The sequence below is a fragment of the Vigna unguiculata genome, chromosome 10 (genome assembly GCF_004118075.2).
Source record: "Vigna unguiculata cultivar IT97K-499-35 chromosome 10, ASM411807v1, whole genome shotgun sequence".
NCBI lineage: Eukaryota > Viridiplantae > Streptophyta > Magnoliopsida > Fabales > Fabaceae > Vigna > Vigna unguiculata.
The window spans coordinates 35,571,968-35,581,839 of record NC_040288.1 but is presented as its reverse complement, the minus strand read 5'-3'; the positions used below and the strand labels follow the sequence as shown (position 1 = coordinate 35,581,839).

The 9,872-nt window shown below is 34.2% G+C and overlaps 1 protein-coding gene across 1 annotated transcript; it reads right to left on the bottom strand.

The window, feature by feature from the left end:
* Positions 1 to 3,026: 3,026 nt before the first annotated feature.
* On the bottom strand, positions 3,027 to 9,366 carry LOC114166716. Its single transcript, XM_028051495.1, has 14 exons — positions 8,471 to 9,366; positions 8,150 to 8,236; positions 7,606 to 7,715; positions 7,351 to 7,401; positions 7,059 to 7,230; positions 6,655 to 6,975; positions 6,378 to 6,581; positions 5,644 to 6,129; positions 5,181 to 5,390; positions 4,728 to 4,916; positions 4,358 to 4,521; positions 4,075 to 4,227; positions 3,903 to 3,981; positions 3,027 to 3,808 (listed from the first exon to the last, which is right to left on the bottom strand). The coding sequence occupies exons 1-14, from the start codon at positions 8,906 to 8,908 to the stop codon at positions 3,365 to 3,367; spliced, it is 3,108 nt and encodes a 1,035-aa protein (XP_027907296.1). The 5' UTR covers positions 8,909 to 9,366; the 3' UTR covers positions 3,027 to 3,364.
* Between the last annotated feature and the right edge of the window lie 506 nt (positions 9,367 to 9,872).

Below are 9,872 nucleotides of genomic sequence, written 5' to 3'. Positions count from 1 at the left end.
TTAGTACGAAAAGATATGATCTATAACACAAATAGAAAAAACTCAACATCTTGCAAAAGAAATCTAAATTTTGTTTTATTTTCTTATTAATATAGTATACGTATGCTGAAGCAGTTAATTCAAATTCATTGAAGTGATTGGCAACAGTGGATGTGTCACTCTGCGTTGACGTTGCAGCCATGTCTCTCTGAAGCGGCTTCCTCTGAACATGATGATGAAGACATGAATGATGAAGCACAATGTGTACAGAGCAAAACCTAGTGATTCCCAAGTGTGAGTGTGAGGTAGCAGGAGCAGAAGCATGGAAATCAAAGAGAGTGAACCAAAGACGTGCATGAGAGTGTGAAAGTGATGAACCCTAATGCCGAACTTGAGGGTTCCCAAGAAAGCCAAGCAATAAAGAAGAAAGGTAACAATGCAAAGCCAAATGGTCTTTGGATGAAGCTGAAAAGGGTTGGGATTTTGTGCGTATCTGATCTGGAGAAAACCAAGAAGTACAACGAAGATGAAAGCAACAAGTGCATGAACAGGATTGGTTTCTAGTGCAATGTTAAATACTGGGATGTATGCTATATTAAAGGTCACTTTAGTACATCTGAAAACAGGGGTAGAAGGAGCCATGAAAAAACTTCTGGTGTTGTTCAAGACACTCCAAAGAACCAAGCAATTTCAGACAGAAGAATTAAGGATATACACATTGAAAACATTGGAATATAATATATAAAGACAATTTCTGCATGTAAGTCAACAATGCACATGTTCTATCTTCATTTCCTTGAAAGTTCGTATTTTTTTATTTATTTAGGGATATTCAGGACTAAACTGTTATGTGTGGAATCAGCCGACTTGACCAACTCGCGGACTTGACCTACTCATGTAAGCAATAATGATATAAAAGTCTATATTTTTTAAAAGATAAAAATAAAAAACGATAATAAAACTAAGAGAAATAACAACAAAAGTTATAGAAAAAAATACAACATATAAAATACTTACACCAAAACAACCTCTATATATATATATATATGATTCCTATTTTTAGGGTTTATATTTTTCACTTTTATCTTCTAAATAATTATTTTATAAATTTGGCCATTTGAGTAATTTTTGAAAATTTAATTATTTTTTATTTTATATTTATTAATTTTAACATTTTTAAACAAAAATATTTATTTAAATAAATTTATAAAAAAATTATATTTATTTTATTATTACAATATAATAAATATTTACTGGTATATATAATTATAAAAAAATATTTACTTAACAGGTTTTTAATATACATATTCATGCCAAAATAGCATACCTCTTACACATTTCTCATCTCATCTCCCAACAGACATATAAAGTGAGAATTAAGAAAAATCTGATGATGAATTATAAGATACTAAAATCTAAATTTTAGGATAAAATTTAAATAACTTTGATTACATATTTAAATAATATATTTTGGTTTAATTCATTATATATTATAAGTTAATTTTAAATTTAGTCAGTGGATAAAAAACCTATACTGCAAATCTCATAAATTGAAATTATTTTATTTTATAAAAAGTAATGAATGTGAAATTACCAAATATTCTCAACTTTTAAAGTCAAATATTGTGATGGTCACATGTGTGTGAGGACTAGTTGGGAGTCGGCAAATGATGGTGAACTTGACAACAACAATACGACCCTATTATTTACTTGTTTACTCACTAGAGGCTTTTGAGATCAATTGATTATTAAAAAAAGTAATTTGTTTATTGAACATTATAATAAGATCGAAAGTTATATAAATAACTAATTCCAGCATGTTTTTAAAACAATAAATTTCTAACTAGTAATTCTGAGAATCTAATATATGCGTAAATGGAATCAAAATTCTTATATAAAATGAAGCAGTGATGTTTTAACACTGATAAATTTTTACAATAATTTATTATGTACTATTGTGCTTTTTATTTTTTTTATAACTATACAAGCTTTTTTTTTAATGGAAACGTTATCCATAAAAAGAGACATTACTAGAGAAAAAAAAGAAAAACGAGTCACTGTTAGGGTTGGGAGAGTCGCAATTAAAAGGTGGTAATTTGAAAAAAAAAAACAACAAACAAATAACTGTCGCAGAAACAACGTCTAACGCCCCCTTATCTAACCTGTTTAATATATTGAGGATTATAAAATTAAAGACAGCGACACCATTATCATTAACTTCTAATTTTTTTAGATAAATAAAAGAAAGATCTGTTTACACTACGTATTATCATTAACTTTTAATTTTTCATTAAATAAAAGAATCTATTTAACAGCGTGATGATTATTCTAACCTTTTTGTCAACCATTTATCTAATAGGAATCTTGTATTTGTTTATGGTGGTGTGTAGACTCAATAACAATTATTTTTATTTAATATACAAAAATAAACTTTATTAAATTTCCTCTCACATTGTACCCACCAAGTAAGAGTTCAGCTCTTCCCTCCTTACTCAATTTCCTCTCACGTGATTACTGTATACATGTTTCGCCCATAGGAGAAAAAATTACATTTTCTTAAATATGAAGTTCAATTTTGTTTTTTTTTTTAGTTATTTAGTTTAGAGTGTTTTCTGTTTCTGCATTTGTGGCTTTCTCTAGGTATACATTGGCTTAAATAAAGCCCTTTCATGTCTTTTTTATTCTTTGAGTTAATCAATATACATTTTTTAATTCTTCATTCTCTCTCTTAATTCATTCTTTTTCTGATCTAATACCTCTGTTTTTATTTATTGATTAAATGTTAACCAATTCCTTAAAAAATCTAATCCAAATTAAAGAACAAATAGTTATGGGATGTTTGTTTTAAAATAAAATTCAATTACCAATAATTCCAACTGGTAAAAATGTTAAAAATAATCATTTTAAAATCAACCAACCTACTTTACGTTATATGATATGTTAGTGTATATTATTTAGAGTTGAAACTAATTCAATTCTGTTTAGTTCTATTTCTGCAGAGCTAGGATGCAGCTACTCTTGCCCTCAGTGCATGGAAAAAAGTGAAGTAAGAACACTGAAGTTAATTATTCATTTAGATTGAAAGAGCCACCAACATTACAATTTTGCCACACCTCTCTAAAAGAATTTATCATCATGAAAGAATTACAGAATAAGTCAAAAAAACAAAAGATACTTACTTTACACATTAGCTATTTATAAGCAGGAATGAGCAGAAGGATGCATACTCTCACGTACCCTCAACATCCTTAACAGAAATATGCATCCTTTCTGAACCAAAACCACAATTATGTTAACCAAAATCAAATAAATATTACAAAAAGAACAAAAAAAAATGATCTTTTTACGAGGAACACTGCTCAAAACAATGGTTTCAAAATCATCATCATGCTGTTGCTGCAAGCATGGATGAATTGGAGCTTTCCTCATCTGGTGGGGGTTTGATATATTTCCCTATCACTTGTTGGCGATGACGTTTCCTCATTCTGATCTGTTTTTCTATACTCTTTTGCTTCTTCTTTTCCTTCTCTCTGTGCCTTAAACTTCTCTCTCTCTCGTATACACCTTGCCAGAACACTTCACCCGTTGAAGGCCACAACCAATGCCTCTTAGGATCCTCAGAATCTGATAGTTCTGCCAAGTCCTCATCCATGCTCTTAAGGGTGTTGTATGAGAACCATTTGATCCACATCTTACCCCTGCGGTTCTTGAACTTGTGTTGTTCCTGCATTACACCACTCTCAGGATCCACATACACCATTCTCCTTGCACTGTGGTATGTCCACACGTTCACAAGAAGCTCCAGAACCCGTGAATAACAATGCTTATCCTGCAATTTTGTTTCATCCATGTTTTTACACAACTGGGGGCAAAAATAAGTAGCAACGATATAATATACTTGATCCTTTGAGGAAGAAAATTACTTTTGACAAACTCAAAGGACAGTGTCCTGTTGAATGGTGTTCATCATACATCTGTGCATCCATTGCATCCACAAACATTCTGCACAAATGGTGGTTTACGTCAGTTATTTAACTCTTAAACAAGTTACAAGAGAACAAATTTCTTTTTCAGCGACATGAACTTAGTTTATACCTGGAGAACATTACAAACTCCAAAAAGGATCTGGTAGGTAGAGCCCAACTTTGCATGACAGACCATGTATCACCATCTAAAGGCATTGGTGGCAAAGAATGCACATCATCTTTCAACCCATACATTCTCCTCATGGCTTTTGAGAAAGCAAACCTTCACTCAAACACAATGTAGAGAAAATCAGACAATGTCTTTGAAAATGTACAAGAAAATGAAAGCAAGGGTCAAAGACTCGAGCTTTCATGTACTCAAGATAAAACAGAATGGATTTAAGAGATCATACTTGCAATTTCCTGCATTAATGGCGTCACAAAATGACCAAAAGTCCTTTTGCAAAGGGTTGCGTGAATCCATATCCATGCGAACCCAAAAGTATAGTGCATCCCCGTACCTTTTGGATTGGATGGCATTCAATAATGAATTTTCAGCAGTTTCAGACAAGGATGCCTGTTAAAACCCCACACTAGATGTCAGAAGAAGCAAGAACAAGGGACAGATTTGAGAAATCCAATTTATCATTTCCATTCAAGTCACCTTTCTATTTTTCAGACTTACATACATTCCTCTAAATAAATAAATACATTGACAGATGGAAAAGGACATCAAGAGGCATATGTCCAAAGAAATGAGACATGGAAAACAATCATTTATACCTTCTTTGCTGTTGCTCTCCAAGACTGAAATCCAATCCAAGCATTTCTGTGTAATCTGTCGATCCTGTTTGCAATTGCAAAGAAGGCTCCGTGTTCACCAAGTAAATCGCGATAGTAACCATTATTAAGCAATGGAAGACGAGAAGGAGCATCAACATCATCTTTCCCTGGTCTACGTCCTTTACCGGACTGCAAACATCCAACACATTCATTGCATCAGATTGAAATAAGAAACCAATCACTATATTTTCTGAAGAGAAAGCACTACTATTGCAGAATATTTGGGGCATCATTATTATTGCATATGAGCACAAGGGGTATCGAATGATCCCTCTTAAGGTCTCTTCCAATAAAGCCTTTTTCCATACACAAGACCAGAAAATGAAGTGTTACAATCACTGGTAAAAGGGACTAATATGAGAACACGATATAATACGAAAACACCCGACTTACCAGGCCAACTCCTCGATAAAGAGTTTTCTTATGTAGAAAAGGCCAGGATCCTTCCCCAAAATAGGGTTCATAAATGCATAGTGGTTGTCCTGTACGCTCAAGCTCTCCATCATCTCTTTCGTGTAAATCATTCTTTGCTCTATCAGCCCTCTTAGCATTTTTATATACATCCTCCCATGTTCCATGAAACTGCTCTGTTCTATCCTTCAACTGCATTAAAACTCAACTAAAGTTAAAAGCTTTACTCACAGAAATGGAAATTATCAAAGATCTAATACCCTAACTTCAGAAAACTTCAGAAAGAATAATCCTAAATTCTCCTAATCATTCTTTCAGATAATCCTCCTTGAGAAATTTGAACACTTGGTGTTTCATTAATAACTAGAGTACTAGGAAAGTTATTTGATGTTCTAGAAAGAAATAGCCTTTCTCTTCTATAAATTAGAGAATTCTTTGATCTCACCTCTTCATCCTCCCTCCTTTTTTTGGTAAGAGCCAGATGAGTATATCTTTCGTCTTCCCATATGCTATATACAAATATATCATTTGCTGCAACTGTCGTAGTGGATCTATTTTTATGAGAATGATTCCACTGGCCCTCATATTTATCCAAAAACATGCTACTTCTTAATGTCCTATTACTATATGTCATATTTGGAACAGCTTCAAATAAATGCCATTGCCACTGTTCTTTAATCTTGGGGGGAATATCTGAAACAGCCTTGGGTGGAGTAACCTCTGATGGAAGCCTGAGAATATTCTGAAGTAAAGATGCATATCCATCAATTGCTTCTGAAACCATAAGATTCTTTGCAGTGTTTCTCCCGATAGAGGCAATGTTACGAGCCAAGGGTGAGATTTTCCCATTTGAGATCACTTCTAATAAAATTTGTCTCAGAGCTCTAATATTATCCCTTGGGAAAAGATAGCCATTCACCCTGTCATCAACCTAGTCAATGTCAACAAGATAGTCAGCACTCTCCTCAGAAATACATGATATGAGAAACTTTAACTCTTCATATTATAAATAAAATGTAATAATTGACATTTTAGATGCAGGGAAGTTATTATAAAAGCCAAAAACAAAATTAGTCTGGATTATTGCAGGAGGCTTCAAATTAAAGACTTATAAAAGCAACAAACAGTAATCTAGACCCATGATATGGCTAACGTAAATAGATTAGAGCTCAAACTTACGTATTTTCTGATCATGGGAACATCTGGAGCAATAATTGGTTTCTCAAAGGACATAGCCTTGATCAAAATCTCTGGAAAAGAATGTTCTTCAAGAAAGGATCCATATACCACTACATCTGCTGTGCCAAGAACGGAATCGGCATTCAGATCTCCAGCTATGTGCTCTATAATACCTCTTGGGTATTTCAAGCTATGCGCCATGGTCTAATGTAACAGAGTAAAAGATTAGAAACTTCAAATTATTTAGCCAAAAATCAAAGAGAAGGTGGGTACATACCTCAAGAGCTACACTGTAGTTATTTGTTAATTCTCCACTATGAACAATGATTCTTAGTCGAGCACCGGCATTATCTTTGTTTACAGGGAAATCTGCCACAAGTGGTTCTAAAGCCCTTAAAACAATGGCATGCCCCAACCACATGCCCTTGTACAGAAATTGACTGCCCACAATTGCAATAATTACATCATCGGAGCCATAGCCCATATTGACGCGCAAATTATCTTTATGTAAGGTCATAAATGCTTCTGCTTCTAATGCTTCAGCAGGGGAACCAGGAATAACGAAAAAATTTCCAGCATCAAATGTGGAGTAAATCATCTGTGGAATTACAAAATAATCATATGTCACAGGTATGATAGTGTATCAAACATTATATAAATAATTTGGCCCGTACATATTACCGGCAAAGCATAGTTTGGAAAGACAACAACTGTTGAACGATTGAAAAGTCTTCCCCAATCGTTCAAAAATTCTATCTGCCCATTAGTGGTATATTGTCTCGATCGATAAGCAAGAGTGTTTTCATGAACAATCCATATAAGAGGGATGGACTTGAAAGGTTCCAGCAAAAAGCTGTACAAAATAAAATCATTCGTGTTACATGAATAAGGATACTCGTGGCAAAAACCTCAAACAAAATTCATGGGTGCAAAAGCTGTAAGGGATTCAGGAAACAACAATCAAGTATCATACCATGAAAAGGCACCTTTGGCTTCCAGAGAGCTCACAATTATACCATCATAGCTGAGAGGAAAACAGACATTAGCTTCAATGTAGACAAGATATACAAAACACCAAAAAGCTTAAAGAAACAGTTACTTTATCAGTCTAAGTTGCTATTTGATTCGGATTTCTACACATTTCAATTATTAAAACTATACAAAATTCTTTTTTTTTATCAGCATACAAATGCTTAGTCCAGAAGTAAAATTAGAAGAACAATCATACTTTAGCCAGTCCACAGTGTTGTTTCGCTTATCACAAGTTCTGACGATAGTGATGGGAACTCCTAACTTTCTCCACACACTATGCCCTGGTCCATCTTCAAGTGAAAAGACCTGCAAAACATAGAGAATACCTGGGCTAAAATAAACATAAAATTGATTGAAAATGTATGTTGAAAATCATGTCGGCAAAACATCTTAATTTTAGCCTCACTTTGACGAGTCACAATTCTCTTAAGGACGTCAATCTACATTTCTAAATCCGTAATCCTGCTTCAATTTTCAAATACGTGTTTGCCAAGATTCTGAGGCATTTGAAAGTTGAAGCCAATAGTAAAGCAAACACAGATACAAGAAACTAACATTTTTCCTATAATTCGACATCTATATACTCTCCGACTCTTCCGGAGATAAAGCACCACATTCACCCGACACTAGTGCAGACAGAGATATATTGATGATTTAGCTGGCTCCCCACTCATTGTCTTTTCCCTAAACTCACCAATTTTCCTGTATAAAACACCGAAAACAAACTGTAAATGGAGTACCTGGATTTCATAGCCAATCTCTTGCAAAGCAGTTGCAACTGTTACCATAAGTAATTGGTGAGAATCAACCAACAGTTCTCCAAACACCTTCAAAAGAAACCAAAATCACATCAAGAGAGAAATAAACTTTAATAGATCAACCATAACAAGGAAAAACTCATACAGCACTAAAAATTACTTAACAACAAATTTGACTCTAACTTCAAGAGTTCCAAATTGACGTCAACCTACCCCCATTAATAAAAACCATGTAGAAGTGAACCACATGCACAACCTAAAAACACCAATGGATAAAAATTATTTGAAAATGGTAAAACTAACCAATGCAAGCTGAGGCTTCCTGTATCCAAAATGTTGCGCTGTGTGGTTAAGCAAACCCGCATCCATGCCCTCACCACCACCTCTCCTAAATTTCTCCAAAATCATTGGCAAAAAAAGGGCATCCTCCCCAATGTCCAACACAGCCTTGTGAATTTCTCCATAATGGAACAATTTATCAGACCGCATTCTCACAGCTGTCAAGGATTCGTCATCGGAGTTTTCCACAACCGACCCCGGCAGAAACATTTGGAACACAACGACCAAGCACAGAAACACCACCACCGTACAAATCCATTGCACGTAATCGAGCTTCTTAAAGAGCAACCTCGAAAAGCTCGATCTGAACCTGTGAGAAAAAGGGTTCTTCTCTTTTCTAGTGAACTGAGTACCAAACAAGCTCCCCTTCTTCAATGGGATCCCAGATTCCAAGGAACCCATTAGAGTCCCATCAATTGGGTCGCAGCAGAATGGGGAAAAGCTTCAAACTTGGGCGAAAACTCGCATGCAGACTAACACCCAGATGCCAGCCCTTCAATGAGGATTCAAAGAGAGCTGAAAAAGACCCAAACTTTGTGCTTGAATTCAAGAAAAAGACCAAGAAAGATTCTGGGTGTGAGAAAACGGGGTTCTGATGTGGATTTGGGTGATTTGATGTGGGAACTGTTCAGTGAATTTTACTTAAGACGAAAGAAAGAAGGAAGAAGAAGAAGAAGATTTGACGAGTAGGAACTGGATGCACACGGTAGAGACAATGCCCAGTGAGCTGAAGACTCGGGAACGAAACGAATCTAATCTGGAAAAATAAAATTAAAAAGGAAAAACAAAACCAAAATTAAATGGTTCAATATTTTTGCTGTCTGAAAGGGTAACAATCGTGCTCTTTTTATTTATTTATTTATTTGGCAAAATGAAAGTGTTCTATATCTGTGTTAAATAAACTTCAACAAATCTTGTCCTGCTACCAATTTGGTAATGAAATGCCAATATCTTGTCACGCGCATTGGGTGAAAAGCGTAGCGTCACGCGTGCAGAGAAAAAGTTGTATAGAAAAAAAATAAATTTAAATGTGGCTAGGTATGAAGTATGGAAACCCTTTGATGTGATTGATTATTTAGCTTTTTTTTCCATATAGGTAGAGTCTCAACATTATAGCAGAAACTAAATTTGCATAGAGACTTTACGAAATTTTTAATAAAGTCAATTTGATAATTTATTCAAGGTGAATGCTATGCTGAACTTGTTATGTGAACCGTTATTTTAGCTTTTAGATGAATCAAAAGCATAAGCTTTTATTCTTCTGCTTTCAATTTATTTAGTATGTATTATTGCTTTACACATGGTGTTCTTGTTGATGGTAATTCATTTTTTTAGTTCACTTTTTCTTATCTTCCTTTGCCAGTGT

Coding starts and splice junctions, on each gene's coding strand:
- LOC114166716 (XM_028051495.1), bottom strand. CDS start 8,908: ATGGGTTCCTTGGAATCTGGGATCCCATTGAAGAAGGGGAGCTTGTTT. Junction 7,716..8,149: donor AGATTGGCTATGAAATCCAG/GTACTCCATTTA, acceptor TATGTTTTGCAG/GTCTTTTCACTTGAAGATGG. Junction 3,809..3,902: donor GTCCTTTGAGTTTGTCAAAA/GTAATTTTCTTC, acceptor ACAAAATTGCAG/GATAAGCATTGTTATTCACG.